The sequence below is a fragment of the Neolamprologus brichardi genome, chromosome 23, assembly GCF_056152115.1.
Source record: "Neolamprologus brichardi isolate AB-2024 chromosome 23, ASM5615211v1, whole genome shotgun sequence".
Lineage (NCBI taxonomy): Eukaryota > Metazoa > Chordata > Actinopteri > Cichliformes > Cichlidae > Neolamprologus > Neolamprologus brichardi.
Window position 1 is genome coordinate 16,632,524 of NC_142125.1, and position 18,944 is coordinate 16,651,467.

General features: G+C 42.1%; 1 protein-coding gene across 1 annotated transcript; it reads left to right on the forward strand.

Moving 5' to 3' along the window:
* Positions 1 to 1,059: 1,059 nt before the first annotated feature.
* On the forward strand, positions 1,060 to 17,989 carry LOC148096028 (uncharacterized). Its single transcript, XM_087835818.1, has 11 exons — positions 1,060 to 1,907; positions 2,743 to 2,860; positions 2,957 to 3,119; positions 3,295 to 3,487; positions 4,469 to 4,540; positions 5,345 to 5,638; positions 7,274 to 7,805; positions 14,655 to 14,735; positions 15,743 to 15,790; positions 15,889 to 15,921; positions 17,634 to 17,989. The coding sequence occupies exons 2-11, from the start codon at positions 2,752 to 2,754 to the stop codon at positions 17,882 to 17,884; spliced, it is 1,776 nt and encodes a 591-aa protein (XP_087691944.1). The 5' UTR covers positions 1,060 to 1,907; positions 2,743 to 2,751; the 3' UTR covers positions 17,885 to 17,989.
* Positions 17,990 to 18,944: the final 955 nt, after the last annotated feature.

An 18,944-nucleotide genomic window follows, 5' to 3' on the forward strand; every position in this document is an offset into this window, starting at 1 on the left:
TCTAGCCATAGGTTGACCAACCTGGAAGCAGAGTCGATTATGACCTCCTGAAGTTCCTTGGGTGGGGCAAATGCCGATGGATCCATAATGTGGCTGGTCAGTAATGTCACAGCGAACGGGATGAGACATGTGGAGGAATTAAATGAGGATCCAAGCGCAGGTACTCGTAGATGCGAAGGAGATTTATTGAAAAAATAAAGCACAAGGTGGAAATGGCAAAACGGAAACAAAACTAATCTATACTGGGACAAACTAAACTACTGAACAGCAAACATGAACACGAACATGAAGGAAGGTGAGCAGTTGAACCTGAAGTTGGACAGCAGGGTGAACACGGTTGAAACACAGACAGACCAGCGACCAGCACACGAGAAGACACGACTTAAATACACACAGGTGGGGAACACAACTGGAAGTAATTGACGAGACGAGACAAGGGAAGCTAAACTGAATACACTCACATAAGACACGGACCTTCACAATAAAACAGGAAACAAGAAACAACTACACAAAGATGCAGACTAGACACTAAACTAAACCTACAGGAGGGCACCAGAACAAATCTACACTAAACATGAGACACAAAACCTAAGAACTAATCCCTTAACAAGAATAAACAAAAACATAGAATTCTACTAATAATCAACAAAGCACAAGAATCAGAATACAATCCAAAATTAAACCAAAACACAAGAACTCAAAATGCTGGGTCAAAATGACCCAGAACCGTGACACCTTACTTTTTTTCATGTTTGTCAAATAAAGGATGGTTAAAATTCTTTGAGCCTTTAAAAAACACACCTGATTTGTCTGCTAGATGTGGATGTGATTGTTAGCTTCAAGCCACGGCACATCTTGGAGCCACTTTTCTGAAAAAAGTCTTTTCTCTGGCTCTGGTTGGTGTTTCTTAGCTAGTGGTGGCACACCAAAGAAGCTGCTTAATGTCTGTTGTTTTTTTGGACATTTAGCTGGTGACAAGCAACACATGTAAGATTAAATGAGACAGTCAAGTACGCAAAGTGTCACTACACATTCCTAATTTTTGTCACGCATTCGTACCTGCGTACCAGTTATGTGCACCCCTGTCTATAACACACAGCCAAACAACTACTCACTCAATAACTACTATCAAATTATCATATCTATTCAACCTAACATACATGTTTTGCATTTAATCTGTCAAGTTTGTTGTTATAACTAATAACTAATGCAGGAAAATGGCATGTTTCTTTAAGGTTTTGTTCTGCTTGTTCTATATTGTAAACAGAGCCAATTTTACACTGTATAATTTCCATAGGATTTATTAGTTTCAGATTTTTTTAGTCATATCATATGATCTCATTTATTCTGTACTGCTAAACAAAACAATGTTTGGTTTCTCAAACTGTCCATAATTGCTAGTGATAAATTCATTGGTTTCAGGATGCACCTTCTGTATCTTCAAACAAAAGATCAGAACAAAAATATAATAATTAAATACATTTTTCCGAAGAAAGCCACATCTTGATACATGCTGGTTTAACATAAGGATCTAAAATATGTCACACTATGTTGTTGGTTGAATCTCAGATTTGTTTAACATATGCAGATGCAAGTGTAAAACCATTGCTTCAGTGGTGGACCTCGGCTGGTGGTGTGTGAGGAAACATGTATTCCCTTGTAGTGTACCTTTGCCTCAAATAAATAACTAAATACTTTTTAAAAGAGGAATTTCCTATAAACAAACAAATGCAATAAAACTCAGTCCTTCGTCACTGTAAATGTTTCACTGAAATTCCATAAAAAAGTCAGAACTCTCATCACCTGACCACTTTTTAGCCAATGAGCTGTTTTTCACCCCTCCCCCTCACTTCGTGACTTCGAGTTGAGGAGTACCGACACCGACGCTGGTGTGGAGAAGCCAACAGGTAACTTTAAACTTTAAACTTTCGAATTTTGCCAGCTTTGTAGCCCAGCAACTGGTCAGATTTAGTTTTGTTGAGATTTTTCTTTGGTGTATATTCCTTGATTGAGTTTTGTATTTCAATGTAATTCTCATGCTAAAGCTAGCTTTTTTGATGACACGCGGTTGTGTATTTAATTAGTCAAGGTTAAATACCTAGTCTAACACACACCTTTTTAGTTAAACTGTAACATTTGAAATTACTGAGATGTTATTATTTATTCATCCATCCCACTGTCTCCAGATTTTAAGCAACGCTGAAATATAGGTGACACGCTATTAATGAGACATTTCAGATAACCGAGGTAGCTAACATTTAACTCTCTGGAGTGCAGATTATATGACCAATTTACGGTGTATCAGCAACATGCGTATATAACAGTTTTTAAAAATGTGTTGATAGGCCAAGTAAAACCAGAGTTATGATACACAATTTACGCTTTTTCCTGAAAACTGTCGTCAAGTTTAGTGCAGGAAAATATAAAAACGGTATTTTCTTAAAAAACAAAACATAGATACATTATTGCCTCTCAATTCAATTTTATTTATATAGCGACAAAAGTCGCCTCAAGGCGCTTCATAGATGCAGATAAAAACCCAACAATCTCAATTCCTATTGTGGTGGATAAATGAACATGAGCCGATAAAACAATTAAATCAAAAGTAGTCAAAAACAGCCGATTATACCATTGACTCCAGAGGGTTAAAGACACCTCCTGTGAAAGATCAGTTTTCATTATCAACTATTTTCCTGAAATATTAAATAAATTGTACTATTTTTTTTTCTTTTTCTGAGACAGTGTATTGCAATGAGGCCCCCGAGAGCAAAAATTAAACCAAAAGATGAAGCAGTAAAATTTTCATCTTTGGGGCAGGACAAAGATGGATTTGAAGTGAAATTCATAAATTCAGTAAAAGGTGAGGTACTAGGATACTTGTTGAGGATTTTTGGCACAGTCATAAGTTTAACCATTGTAGTAGACCCATGTTGACATTTTCTATTTTCTTTGTAAGGTCGAGGAGTGTTTAGTAGGTGCAACTATAACAAAGGAGACTTCCTTCTGGAATATCGCGGAGACGTTGTAACCAAGAAGGAATATGAAAACAGAACAAGATTGTACCATGACGCCTTAAAGGTTTTTCTTTTTGAATTCAGGTACAATGGACAACAATTGTGGTATGTAAATTAAAAAAATTCATTTTTCAGCCTACTTTTTGCAAAAGTTGTGACGACCACATTAAGACAAACTGCTAGCTTGTTACAAATCCATATAATTAAAAATGTAATCAAATTGTTCAGCCTTTTTATAAACCTTGTGTAATTTTGTGTCTTACATTTTTTGTTATCTCAGCATTGATGCAGCCAGAGAGGATGGCTCCTTGGGCAGACTGGTGAATGACGATCACGTGAGCCCAAACAGCAAAATGAGGACAATCACAGTAAATGGAAAGCCTCATCTCTGTTTATTTGCCATAAAAGACATCAAGCCGGGGGAAGCAATAACATACAACTACGGTGACTCTGACTGGCCATGGAGAGTAAAGGTACATATTATATTTACATTTACCGTAGTGTAGTGTAGTATTGTATAGTCTCAACTTATCTGTGTTGAATGGATGTTAATGTACTTTTGTGTTTGCTTGCACAAGGTTTCAGAGCACCCTGACCGTCCTCAAGCTGCTGTGCCCATGGCATCGTCCTCCTTTGAAGTTGATGAGCAGGTGACTAATTTTCTGGTGTTGTTATTATTGCAGCAAGAACACAGCCGAGTTGTTTGGATGTTGATAGTGAGGGTGTTAGACACAAGTCCTATAGTGTTGGTTAATGTAAGATACCTACATTATGAGGACTGTGTGTGGATACTGCCGAGTGTCATGTTGGTTCACACTGGAGAATTAATTTTCACTCAATATTAATTCATTACATTTACCTCATTTATGTCAATAACCAGTGTACCTTCATAATTGTATTGTATATTCTCAACGTATCTGTGTTGAATGGATGTTAATGTACTTTTGTGTTTGCTTGCACAAGGTTTCAGAGCACCCTGGCCGTCCTCAAGCTGCTGTGCCCATGGCATCGTCCTCCTTTGAAGTTGATGAGCAGGTGACTAATTTTCTGGTGGTGTTATTATTGCAACAAGAACACAGCCGAGTTGTTTGGATGTTGATAGTGAGGGTTTTAGACACAAGTCCTATAGTGTTGGTTAATGTAAGATACCTACATTATGAGGACTGTGTGTGTTTTGGATGCGTAAGTCTATTGAAAGATGGGCTCTCAAGTCTGTGTGTAACAGAGACCCTGCAGTGTATGAAGCTTTCAGGTACATTATTATGAGGACTGTGTGTGGATACTGCCGAGAGTCATGTTGGTTCACACTGGAGAATTAATTTTCACTCAATATTACTTCATTACATTTACCTCATTTATGTCAATAACCAGTGTACCTTCATAATTGTATTGTATAGTCTCAACGTATCTGTGTTGAATGGATGTTAATGTACTTTTGTGTTTGCTTGCACAAGGTTTCAGAGCACCCTGACCGTTCTCAAGCTGCTGTGCCCATGGCATCGTCCTCCTTTGAAGTTGATGAGCAGGTGACTAATTTTCTGGTGTTGTTATTATTGCAACAAGAACACAGCCGAGTTGTGTGGATGTTGATAGTGAGGGTGTTAGACACAAGTCCTATAGTGTTGGTTAATGTAAGATACCTACATTATGAGGACTGTGTGTGTTTTGGATGCGTAAGTCTATTGAAAGATGGGCTCTCAGGTCTGTGTGTAACAGAGACCCTGCAGTGTATGAAGCTTTCAGGTACATTATTATGAGGACTGTGTGTGGATACTGCCGAGTGTCATGTTGGTTCACACTGGAGAATTAATTTTCACTCAATATTACTTCATTACATTTACCTCATTTATGTCAATAACCAGTGTACCTTCATAATTGTATTGTATAGTCTCAACATATCTGTGTTGAATGGATGTTAATGTACTTTTGTGTTTGCTTGCACAAGGTTTCAGAGCACCCTGACCGTTCTCAAGCTGCTGTGCCCATGGCATCGTCCTCCTTTGAAGTTGATGAGCAGGTGACTAATTTTCTGGTGTTGTTATTATTGCAACAAGAACACAGCCGAGTTGTGTGGATGTTGATAGTGAGGGTTTTAGACACAAGTCCTATAGTGTTGGTTAATGTAAGATACCTACATTATGAGGACTGTGTGTGGATACTGCCGAGTGTCATGTTGGTTCACACTGGAGAATTAATTTTCACTCAATATTAATTCATTACATTTACCTCATTTATGTCAATAACCAGTGTACCTTCATAATTGTATTGTATAGTCTCAACGTATCTGTGTTGAATGGATGTTAATGTACTTTTGTGTTTGCTTGCACAAGGTTTCAGAGCACCCTGGCCGTCCTCAAGCTGCTGTGCCCATGGCATCGTCCTCCTTTGAAGTTGATGAGCAGGTGACTAATTTTCTGGTGTTGTTATTATTGCAACAAGAACACAGCCGAGTTGTTTGGATGTTGATAGTGAGGGTTTTAGACACAAGTCCTATAGTGTTGGTTAATGTAAGATACCTACATTATGAGGACTGTGTGTGTTTTGGATGCATAAGTCTATTGAAAGATGGGCTCTCAAGTCTGTGTGTAACAGAGACCCTGCAGTGTATGAAGCTTTCAGGTACATTATTATGTGGACTGTGTGTGGATACTGCCGAGTGTCATGTTGGTTCACACTGGAGAATTAATTTTCACTCAATATTAATTCATTACATTTACCTAATTTATGTCAATTACCAGTGTACCTTCATAATTGTATTGTATAGTCTCAACGTATCTGTGTTGAATGGATGTTAATGTACTTTTGTGTTTGCTTGCACAAGGTTTCAGAGCACCCTGGCCGTCCTCAAGCTGCTGTGCCCATGGCATCGTCCTCCTTTGAAGTTGATGAGCAGGTGACTAATTTTCTGGTGTTGTTATTATTGCAACAAGAACACAGCCGAGTTGTTTGGATGTTGATAGTGAGGGTTTTAGACACAAGTCCTATAGTGTTGGTTAATGTAAGATACCTACATTATGAGGACTGTGTGTGTTTTGGATGCGTAAGTCTATTGAAAGATGGGCTCTCAAGTCTGTGTGTAACAGAGACCCTGCAGTGTATGAAGCTTTCAGGTACATTATTATGAGGACTGTGTGTGGATACTGCCGAGAGTCATGTTGGTTCACACTGGAGAATTAATTTTCACTCAATATTACTTCATTACATTTACCTCATTTATGTCAATAACCAGTGTACCTTCATAACTGTATTGTATAGTCTCAACATATCTGTGTTGAATGGATGTTAATGTACTTTTGTGTTTACTTGCACAAGGTTTCAGAGCACCCTGGCCGTCCTCAAGCTGCTGTGCCCATGGCATCGTCCTCCTTTGAAGTTGATGAGCAGGTGACTAATTTTCTGGTGTTGTTATTATTGCAACAAGAACAGCCGAGTTGTGTGGATGTTGATAGTGAGGGTGTTAGACACAAGTCCTATAGTGTTGGTTAATGTAAGATACCTACATTATGAGGACTGTGTGTGGATACTGCCGAGTGTCATGTTGGTTCACACTGGAGAATTAATTTTCACTCAATATTAATTCATTACATTTACCTCATTTATGTCAATAACCAGTGTACCTTCATAATTGTATTGTATAGTCTCAATGTATCTGTGTTGATTGGATGTTAATGTACTTTTGTGTTTGCTTGCACAAGGTTTCAGAGCACCCTGACCGTCCTCAAGCTGCTGTGCCCATGGCATCGTCCTCCTTTGAAGTTGATGAGCAGGTGAATAATTTTCTGGTGTTGTTGTTATTGCAACAAGAACACAGCCGAGTTGTTTGGATGTTGATAGTGAGGGTTTTAGACACAAGTCCTATAGTGTTGGTTAATGTAAGATACCTACATTATGAGGACTGTGTGTGTTTTGGATGCGTAAGTCTATTGAAAGATGGGCTCTCAAGTCCGTGTGTAACAGAGACCCTGCAGTGTATGAAGCTTTCAGGTACATTATTATGAGGACTGTGTGTGTTTTGGATGCATAAGTCTATTGAAAGATGGGCTCTCAAGTCTGTGTGTAACAGAGACCCTGCAGTGTATGAAGCTTTCAGGTACATTATTATGAGGACTGTGTGTGGATACTGCCGAGAGTCATGTTGGTTCACACTGGAGAATTAATTTTCACTCAATATTACTTCATTACATTTACCTCATTTATGTCAATAACCAGTGTACCTTCATAATTGTATTGTATAGTCTCAACGTATCTGTGTTGAATGGATGTTAATGTACTTTTGTGTTTGCTTGCACAAGGTTTCAGAGCACCCTGACCGTTCTCAAGCTGCTGTGCCCATGGCATCGTCCTCCTTTGAAGTTGATGAGCAGGTTGCTGTACTGTTATCACCAGACATGGTTGAAGCCCTAACGCAGCTCATAAGCAGAAGACTAGAGTGTGGAGTCCCGGAAGAAAACCCCTTCCTCTTTGCAAGACCCAACTGTTTGACTCCTTACAGAGGACAGGACTGTCTCAGGATTTATGCAAATGACTGTGGTGCACAAAGTCCTGAACTCCTTAGGTCAACACAGCTACGCAAGCATGTTGCAACTTTGTCACACGTCTTGAACCTAAAAAATCACGAGCTTGACCAAGTTGCTGACTTTCTAGGCCATGATATCCGTGTCCACAGAGAATTTTACAGACTTCCAGAGGATACAACCCAGCTGGCAAAAATATCAAAACTACTACTTGCCATGGAGAAAGGGACCCTTGGAAATCTCCAAGGCAAAACATTGGAAGAGATTGAAATTGAAGGTATTTCTAAGTAGATAGTATTTTAAGGTGTCTAGTTTTTAAGCTTTTGAGTGTTCTTAACACAATATATTTAATAACCTTACTTTTACATTAAAGCTGTTAAGAGAAACAAGGAATGTTTGTACCTGCTGTTTAACATCTCCAAAAAGTTGATTCTGTTCATCTGGACATAGCTGAAGTTGCTCATCCAAGTGACTTCTTCAGTCTCTGCTGACTGCAGGTTTCAATCTTATAAACAGTACATTTGCATAATGACTGAAACCAGCCCACTGAAGGAACAATGGGCTTGGAGGTCAGTCCTTAATCTTAATTATGCAAATTCTCACAACCATTGATCAGCAACCACTGACCAAAACCCACTGATCAAAGACCACTGATCAATGGCCATGAATACCATTCACAGAGAGCTCTTCTGTGTTGTGCCATGCGCTTCGCCAGAGGTTGTTTGGTTTCCCCGATGTATAAATCCTGGCAATCCTCCTGGCACTTAACAGCGTACACTATTTTACTCTGTTTGTGTCGGGGGACCTGATCCTTGGGGTGGACTAGTTTTTGGCACAGTGTTTTGGGGTTTGAAAGCCACAGAGACCCAGTGTTTAGATAAAATGCGTCTCAACTGCTCCGATACTCCTGACACATATGGGATCACTACAGGTTTTCGTTTGGGCAGCAGTTGTCCTTCTCTCCTGGATTGGCTGGAGCTTTCTTTAGGAGCCGTCCCAGCTTTGACAAAAGTCCAGCTGGGATAACCACATTTACTCAGGGCCTTCCTGATGTGATGTTCTTCTGCCTCCTTGGCCGCTGTGTCAGTGGGGATGGTGTTCGCTCCTAATGACACCCAGTTTGTGCTCCAGTGGATGATGAGAGTCAAACCTTAAATACTGATCCGTATGTGTAGGTTTACGGTACACGTCAGCTTTTAGATGTCCCCCATTACTGATGGAAATCTCAGTCTAAGAAAGCTAACCTGCCACTTTTCATAGCCTCCCTGGTGAATTTCATGTGTCGGTCCACAGAGTTAATGTGATCCGTGAATTGTGGTACGTCCTGAGATTTGATTTTCACCCAGGTGTCATCCACATACCTGAACCAATGGATTGGTGGTGTTCCAGGGTAGGATAGCAAAGCCCTCTTTTCCACTTCTTCCATGTACAAATTGGCCACGATGGGTGAAACTGGGGAGCCCATGGCACACCCATGTTTCTGCCTGTAGAACTGACCCTTGTATGTGAAGTAGGTGGAATGAAGACACAGTTCCAAAAGCAAACACACTTGGTCGATGCTGAGAGTGGTCCTGTTGCTGAGGTTGGTGTCATAATCTCTTACGGACTACCTTCAATGCTTCCGTGACTGGGATGCAAGTGAAGAGAGATGTAACGTCGTACAAGACCATGGTTTCATCTGCCTCCGTAATGACATCTCTCACCCGTCCATCCATCTTCATCCGCTTTATCCGAGGCCGGGTCGCAGGGGCAGCAGCCTAAGCAGAGGCCCAGACCTCCCTCTCCCCAGCCACCTCCTCCAGCTTATCCGGGGGAACACCAAGGCGTCCCCAGGCCAGCCGAGAGATATAATCTCTCCAGCGTGTCCTGGCCTGCCCCGGGGCCTCCTCCCGGTGGGACATGCCCGGAACACCTCGCCCAGGAGGCGCCCAGGAGGCGCCCAGGAGGCATCCTTGTCAGATGCCCGTACCACCTCAGCTGGCACCTTTCAATGTGGAGCAGCAGCGGCTCTACTCTGAGCCCCTCCCGGATGGCCGAACTTCTCACCCTATATCTGAGGGAGAGGCCAGCCACCCTTCGGAGGAAGCTCATTTCTGCTGCTTGTGTCCGCAATCTCGTTCTTTCGGTCACCCTCTTCACCACGACGGACCGGTGAAGCGTCCGCATCACTGCAGCCGCAGCCCCAATCCGTCTGTCAATCTCCGGCTCCCTTCTCCCATCACTCGTGAACAAGACCCCGAGATACTTGAACTCCTCCACTTGGGGCAGGAACTCATCCCCGACCCGGAGTGGGCACTCCACCCTTTTCCAGCTGAGAACCATGGCCTCAGATTTGGAGGTGCTGATCCTCATTCCCGCTGCTTCACCCTCGGCTGCGAACCGTTCCATTGCGAGCTGGAGGCCCTCACCCAATGAAGCCAACAGAACCACATCATCCGCAAAAAGCAGACTTGAGATTCTGAGGCCACCAAAGTGAAAGCCCTCCACTTCTTGGCTGCGCCTAGAAATCCTGTCCATAAGAATTATGAACAAAACCGGTGACAAAGGGCAGCCCTGGCGGAGCCCATCACCCACCGGGAACGAGTCCGACTTACTGCCGGCAACGCGAACCAAGCTCTGGCAACGGTTGTATAGGGATCGAATGGCCCGTAATAATCGGCCTGATACACCATACTCCCGCAACACCTCCCACAGGACACCCTGAGGGACACGGTCGAATGCCTTCTCCAAGTCCACAAAACACATGTAGACTGGTTGGGCAAACTCCCATGCACCCTCAAGTATCCTTGAGAGGATAAAGAGCTGGTCCAGTGTTCTGCGACCAGGACGAAAACCGCATTGTTCCTCCTGTGTCCGAGGTTCGACTAGCAGACGAACTCTCCTTTCCAGCACCCTGGCATAGACTTTCCTAGGGAGGCTGAGGAGTGTGAGCCCCCTGTAGTTGGAACACACCCTCCGGTCTCCCTTCTTAAAGATGGGGACCACCACCCCGGTCTGCCAGTCCAGGGGTACTGCCCCTGATCTCCACGCAACATTGTAGAGGCGTGTCAACCAGGACAGCCCTACAACGTCCAGAGCCTTCAGGAACTCGGGGCGGACCACATCAACACCAGGGGCTCTGCCACCAAGGAGTTGTTTAACTGCCTCAGTGACCTCGCCCCCGGAAATTGGTAGGTCATTCCCCTCATCCCCAGACTCTGCTTCCTCCTCGGAAGACGTGTCAGTGGGATTAAGGATGTCCTCGAAGTATTCCTTCCACCGCCTGACAATTTTCTCAGTCGACGTCAGCAGCGCTCTGCCAGCACTATACACAGCGCAGGTAGAGCACCGCATTCCCCTCCTGAGACGCCTGACGATTTGCCAGAATCTCTTCGAGGCAGTCCGAAAGTCTTTTTCCATGGCCTCCCCGAACTCCTCCCACACCCGAGTTTTTGCTTCAGCCACTGCCCGAGCCGCATTCCGCTTGGCCTGTCGATACCTGTCGACTGCCTCCGGAGTCCCACAGGCTAACCAAGCCTGATAGGACTCCTTCTTCAGCCTGGTGGCTCCTTTTACCTCTGGTGTGCACCATTTGGTTAGGTGATTACCACCACGGCAGGCACCAACCACCTTGCGGCCGCAGCTCAATGCAGCAGCTTCGGCAATGGAGACGCTGATCATGGTCCATTCGGACTCAATGTCCCCAGTCTCCCTCGGAATGCTGTTGAAGCTCTGCCGGAGGTGTGCGTTGAAGATCTTGCGGACTGGGGCCTCTGCTAGACGTTCCCAGCACACCCTCACTACGCGTTTAGTAGGGGTGCAACGATACACAAAATTCACGGTTCGGTTCGGTTCGATACTTTGGTGTCACGGTTCGATATTTTTTCGATACAAAAAAAATGTTCATGCCTTTTTATTAATTTGTCATTTATTAAATTTTCACGGCACATTCTGCACCACATCTCTGTGCGTTCATCATTTGTTTGAAGCCAGCTCACCTCCTGCAACCACTTTTCTGAGAATACGTGCTTCTTTTGTGGTTCAGACTCCATTTCTTTGGAGGTGAAGGAACACCAAAGTAATTGCTTAAAGGATTTTGCTTCTTCAACATCTTTAAGAGTTCTAAACAAATGTCTGTCCTCCTCCAGAAAATCCTATGTACGCAAACACGCGTTGCAACTTCTTATCTTGTGCGCGTTTTTTATTTTGACAGCGAATGCGCACCTGCGGACCACTTATGTGCAGCCCTGGTTATTTAGCTCGTCATATTGCAGCCACAGAAATTCTTTTGTCCATGAAACCATAAAGCTGCACTTTCTTTTTGCCTTATAGTCTGATTTGTCATAACTTTTCCGTTTTGTGGTAAGCTTTGTTTGGCTGTCACTTCTTCACGCTGACCTGTCTTATTTGGCTCAGCAGAACTAAAATATATATCCTGCTGCTTTTACACATGCACTCACATAACGCTCAGCGATTCTCTGCGCCATCAACCTCTCACATGTTTAAGCTTGCTGCGGGAGATTTCACTTGTCATGTTTGCATAGTAAGCTAACGATTGATAAGATGTCAGAGGAATTGGTGCGCAAATTATCATCACTCACCAATCAGTGCTGTCGCTCTGTATACGCAGTTCGCACGATTGCAAAGTGAAAGCAAAAAACAAGCGCAAATTCAAACGCAATTTCAATATGTCACATATTGACAGTGGCTCACCGATGCCAATGACATAATTACCCAGCTACATTTCCGAAAGAATGCAAAAGCATTGACATATATTTTGCGAGCCCTGTATCTGATTGAGGAATCACTCATCTTTGGAAAAGAGAGTTTATTACAGAGAAATGGCTCTTTCCAAAATAAAAGCTATACTATACGCTTCTTCTGGGCTATATTCTCAGCACCATATTAAATATATCAGGTCCCCATAAGGAGAATCATGTGCTAACGGCTGTCTAAATGACTCGGGTAAAGTTTGTAGCATGCGTGCTTGTTGTTTTTGTCTGCTTCCACTTGTCTTTGCACTAGGATGATGTCGGAGTAAATGTGCAGTCATATTCGTTGTGTTCCCACTAGTGCTGTCAGCGTTAATCTGAAATGAGGTTAACGACACAACACCTCCGTTAACAAGCTACTGCGGATTGCCTTGTGCGTGGGGCTGGACGGCCAACACAACGAGCTAACTGCGCTAACACACTAGTTCCCACCCATGTAATTGAGCATTGCTGGCACATCCAACATACTGTTTTACTTTAATCCATGACGCGCTTACCTTCAGGGTCATACTTCACATGAAAACCAAAATAGTTCCAAACGCCAGATCTGAATGAGGGTGGGGGAGGTTCAATTTGCCATGTTGCAACGAGCTTAGCTTCTGTCTCGCTAGCTTGCCCTGCGCTCAGTGAATCTGCGTTCGACTACTCCGCCTAGGCTGCACTGTCGAGCGCAGATCCACTGAGCGCTCAACACAGACAGCATCGTCAGAAGGGAAGTTGATAAAATAAATTAAAAATGTTGTATTGTTCGATACATATGCGTACCGAACCGAAAGCACTGTATCAAACGGTTCAATATCGATACGAGTATCGTTGCACCCCTAGCGTTTAGGTGCACCGGTTCTGTCCAGCGTCCTCTCCTGCCACCTGATCCAACTCACCACCAGGTGGTGATCAGTTGACAGCTCAGCCCCTCTCTTTACCTGAGTGTCCAGAACATATGTTCGCAGGTCTGGTGATACGATTACAAAATCAATCATCGATCTGCGGCCTAGAGCGTCCTGGTGCCACGTGCACTTGTGGACACTCTTATGTTCGAACAAGGTGTTTGTTATGGCCAAACTGTGATTTGCACAGAAGTCCAATAACAAAACACCGCTCGGGTTCAGATCAGGGAGGCCGTTCCTCCCAATCACGCCCCTCCAAGTCTTGCTGTCGTTACCCACGTGAGCATTGAAGTCTCCCAGCAGGACAACAGAGTCTCCAGGTGGAGCACCTTCCTCTCCATGGTGATTTTGGATGCTGGGGGCTTTGCATTGCTGAGACAGGCCAAAACTTTCGTCTGTAGTTGCTATGCTTCCATTTCTGCAATATTGTTGTTACGAATTGCTGTTTCTGTGGCTGTGATCAGCTCCACTAGCGGGATTTGTCCCGGTGTGACAGCAAAATTCAGCCCTTGAGCAAGGATGTTTTTCTCTGTTTCGGTGAGCTGTCTGTCAGACAAATTCTTCACCCACTTGTCCACATCCTCTGTGTCGCATCCTTGTCTCTTCTGGTCACTGAGGACACTCTCCGTATTTTGCCGTGGTTTCCGACGTACAACAAGTAAGTCAAACTTCCTTTGTTGCCTGGTCTTAGACTTCTTGTGCTGTGCTAGACGAGCCTTCTCAGTAAAGTCAAACACCTTTTTAAGAGTATTCTCATCTAGAAGCATTGTCAGTCTCTGTTGGATCCACTCCTCTTGAGATTTTAGCATGTCCATGGTAAAATTTGTTTGCCTCACCCGTTCATTAAGCAACTGATGCTGTGCCTTCTGGAGGATTTTTGTTGCCCGGAAGCCTTTAACGAAGAGCTCATTTGCAGACTTTTAGGAGTAATCCGGTTTTGTCTGCATCTGAGGCTGAATCTCAGGTGGTTCCTGTAATCCACCATCTTACGTGCTGTTTGCTCATACTGACGTACAAGCTTCAGGCCGTCCTTGCCAAAGTGGGTTAAAACATCTTGATGCATTCAGAATGCCTCGATTCATAATCAAGGAGGGGGCCTAAGGCCATCTTACAGTGCTGTGATTGCAGCCATTCCCCAACTCTCTGTGTATGGTACTCATGGCTATTGATCAGTGGTCTTTGATCAGTGGGTTTTGGTCAGTGGTTGTTGATCAATGGTCATGAGAATTTGCATAATTAAGATTAAGGAACTGACCTCCCAGCCCATTGTTCCTTCAGTGGGCTGGTTTCAGTCATTATGCAAATGTACTGTTTATAAGATTGGGGAAACCTGCAGTAAGCTGAGACTGAAGAAGTCACTTGGATGAGTGACGAAACGTTTTTCCCACAAAACGCTATGTCCAGATGAACAGAATCAACTCTTGGAGATTTACTTACCTGGATGATTGAGAATGCATCAAGATGCTGCTTAACATATTTTTTTGTCAGATAACCTAGACTTGACAGACTCTGGTGAGAGTGAAGACGGCGAGGCTGACAAAGAATACCCACCAGCACAAACAAAAATGGGTAAATGCACCAACAAACAACTCATATTTATGTAGTATTCAGTTGAATGCAATATTGTGAGATGTTTCAGGTATACACAGTTATTTAAAAGGTAGTAGTAAGGATTATATGTGCACTGTAAGTCTTAAGTATTGAAAATGTCTTAATTTGTTTTGGGCTGAGGTTAATACACTGCTTAAGCTATTCTTGACATAGTCATAAAGATTGATGTCTGTCAAATAATGTCACTAAAGAAAGGTCTAACCAGATCAGTACAAAAAATGTAATAGTACTTACATTGATAGTTTTGTGTTGTGATGCTACAGATATCTAGCCAGAGATGTGTGTAAATGAATCAACCACAACGCAACAGAGCATTAATATTGAGCTACACTATTCAACTACAGAAAAGGGAACTAGGCAATTTGTTGAGGTACCTCCAGGGACCTCTGACAGTATTACCCACTTCCTACAGTGTGCCCACTGATGATGATTGTCTTATAACTGGACTGTTGGAGTATTGTGTTTACATTTTTACAAGGTATGCCGAGAACATCTCTTCCGCTTATCCTAACCCCAGCAAGTGCACTTATTGGACTTGGCTGCCCAGTCGATAAGGCGGGACGTTAGCATAGTGGTTAGCACTGTTGCCTCACAGCAAGACGGTCCTGAGTTCATCGGTCCAGGGTCCGCAAACATGGAGTTGTTTTCTCCATGTTTGCTTGGGTTCTCTCGGCATACTTCAGCTTCCTCGCACAGTCCAAAGAAACTGGGGTTAGGTTAATTGGTCACTCTAAATTGCCCATTGATGTGAATGTGATTGCATATAGTTGTTTTTCTCTGTGTTAGTCCTGTGGGAGACTGGCGACCTCAGTCATTTTAGGACTGAGCTATGGACCTGAGGATTACTTGTATTTATGGGTGCCTCTCTCCTTGTTAGTGAAAATTATTTTCGTGTTAAAGGAAAGTCTAAACAGGAACAGAAAATGTGACTGCTATATTGAGCTAAAATACTCCTTGTACTATAGGGAGGAGTACTATGCCACCTGTAGAGGAACCTCCAAACACCTCAAACGGTATAACTATCCACCACCCTGCATATTGATGGCTCTTCCATGATTACCAAGCCACTCATGTTGTTTGTGATATTTTTGTTTTACTTTTCTATTTACAGATGTGGACTCGGCTGGAGAAGGCACATCACGAGGTACCACAAGAATAAAATATTTTAAAATATCAAGACACCTTTGAACAGATTCTTTGAACAACAGACTAGCAAATGGTTATCTCTGTAACAGTGTTTGACAAGATCTGATATGAAAGTTTGGTCAATATGACATGCCAGAATTTTACAAACATTGCATAGTTCATGACTAATATCCAGTATGACCTTAAAGTTGGCATGAGGAATTTTCTTCTCAGGTTCAACATTAGAATACTTTTCTTATTTTGGTTCTTATTTCAGTTTTGGGATTTGAAAGCCACAGAGACGTTATCTTTTAAGAAAATCCGTATCAGCTGTTCTTGTCCTTCTTCGCTCCTGGATTGGCTGGAGCGTTCTTTAGGTGCCTTCCCAGGTTTGACAAAAGTCCAGCTGGGATAACCTCATTTACTCGGGGCCTTCTTGATGTCATGTTCTTGTGCTTCCCTGGCCGCTGTGTCTTTGCTCTATTTTGTAATATCTTGATGACGCCCAAGTTGTGCTCCAGTGGATGGTGAGAGTAAAGCCTTAAATACTGATCTGTCTGCATAGGTTTACAGTACACATCGACTTGAAAGTTGGCTCACTTAAAGCTCCAGTAAACTCAGCTTAAATACTAATATTGCATATTAATACTTACCATTAATCATCTTCAAAAGCCTGATTAACAGTTCAAATGTTCATAACTATTCGAAAACAAAGATGGGAAACTGCTTATCTTGCTTTTTAAACCATATATGAAAACTACATTGGCATGTTAGATCACCTTTTGATTGAAATCTTTTTATTTTTATTTTAAGAGACAATATGAGAGTTTATTGTCAGTGTTGGTGATTCTGTAAATGTGTACATCTTTAAACTAATATTTTTTTGCACGAGTTATTTCTGACTCAAATGTTTTTTAATCTCCCATGTTTCACGGTTTTTATCAAATGAGAAAGAGGTTTCATGTGAGTCATCTTGTTTTGCTGAGTATGACATCAGAGTAGACTGTCCTACATTGTCTTCGGAACAGATTGTTTTGACTTTCAGAGGAATGGAAACAAATGTGTGCCTTACATCACTGGATCTTGAATGAGTCCTCAAAGTATCCTGGATATCTTTAGAGTTTTCATTAATGCTGGTTGTATCTGATCACCCAGAACTTGTCATAATGCCAGGTCTGAACTGGGCTACTGTTACAGTACAAAATCACATGAGAATAAGAGTGGTGGAAATGAGGAATAATTTGCTTGACAAACTAAGTGAAAAGATCAGAGGACAAAGCTGAAGTAATGGGTTGAACCTGGATTCTGCATGATTGGAAGTAGAGGACAATAAAGGAGGACATGATGAAACTGGATGGGAACTAATGTCACTTTGTAATTGGGTGTCCCGTGGCATTCACATAGTTAGAAGTTCTATCTTTAATAGTTTTCTTTGAGTTAATGTTTTTGCGGGAAAGAACGAGCTAGATCTTCTAATCAGAATATAGCTTTTAAGACACTGTATTTATCTAACATGGCAAAAAGCCAAACCCCCGTGTAAATCTAAAGCCCCACAGCTATTTAAACCAAGTTAAAAAATGCTGTGGTTAATGCCTGGACTTCTTTTTGATATGTGTACCATGAAATGGATTTGATGTTTACATCCATATTGTTCTTGAAGAGTAACTTTATAATAACTTAATAATTAACAAATCAAAAGTAAGCTGATCTTATTTTCTCTCCCCCTTGTAGCATTCCCTGGAAATGGCGCAGAAGGGGAAAATCCTCGAAGGAGACAAAAATGTCCATGGTCTCCCAAAGAGATTGCAGCAGTCATGAGACATTTCCGTGGGCACATTGCAAATGGGAAACTAGCCACTGTGACAGAAATCAAACAGTGTAAAAATGCTGAACGTCCTGTATTAGACAGTCGCTCTGTTCAAAATGTGAGAGACTTCGTCAGGAACCGCGGCATAACTCTAAAAAAAAGGAACAGCCGCTAAACGATTAATCAAGTTACAAAAATATATACACAGATGTTTGACATATATGTCATGTTTGCAAAAAGCACGTGTTCTTGTTGAAATAAACTTGAGTATTCACCATCAGATTGGCTATTATTTATATATATATATATATATATATATATATAATTTTTTTTTGTCTCTAAACACCGTACTTAAAGGGAACATGATATGTGAAAAGCACCTTTTCTGTGCTTGAGCATGTATCTTATTACCAATTCAAGAACTCTGAAGATACACAACCCTGGAACCTTTTCTTTTGGAACTGAATATTTGTCTTTCAGTGAGGCTTTCTTATACTGAGGGGAAAAGTTCCTAAAAGCAAATTCTCATCAGCAGTTGTATAACTCAAATTAAGGAAGATATGTGCTTAATGTAAATGCATAATATACCAACTAGGAAATCTAACCTTTAATTGCTAGCCTTTAACAGAGAAGACCTGTAAATTCATGGTTGAAAAGTTACCTTTGGAACTCTTATCCCTGTATTGCTTTGACTTGAGCATTAGACATTTCATAAAGACTATAGGGAATTCACATTATAAATATGTGATGGCTCCAATACAAATCTAAGAATAAGGTTTGTCTTTGCAAATTGCATTGAGCTAGTTCTCAAATTCAGGTCTTTGTGTTTTGTGATGTTCGATTTTTGTCATAAGACCACGTTTGGTTAACTATTAATTTTAATATGCAGTAGTAGTGTTTGAGTTTAGCCATGTCCCACTTATTCATTTTTGGCCCTATAATATACTTTGGTGACAGGTATGTGTGTTGTATAGCCAGTGTCCTTACAAATCCTGTTGGGTGTTAAAATGTCTAATATTTTCATAGGCAGGGCTTCTCACCTAATTATCTATGTCCTGATAAGGTTGCAAAAAAACAGGTTCTTATATCTCTAGTTGTGTTGCGTGTATAGGAACTTTGAAGTGAGATCTGTGCTCTGTGGCTCAAAACAGATTTTTTGACGTATTCAGCATCTCTCAGGGGCAAGCGGAAAGTGGTGTCCCCATAGTCCACCACCTGGGCTGGTTTGGAAAAAG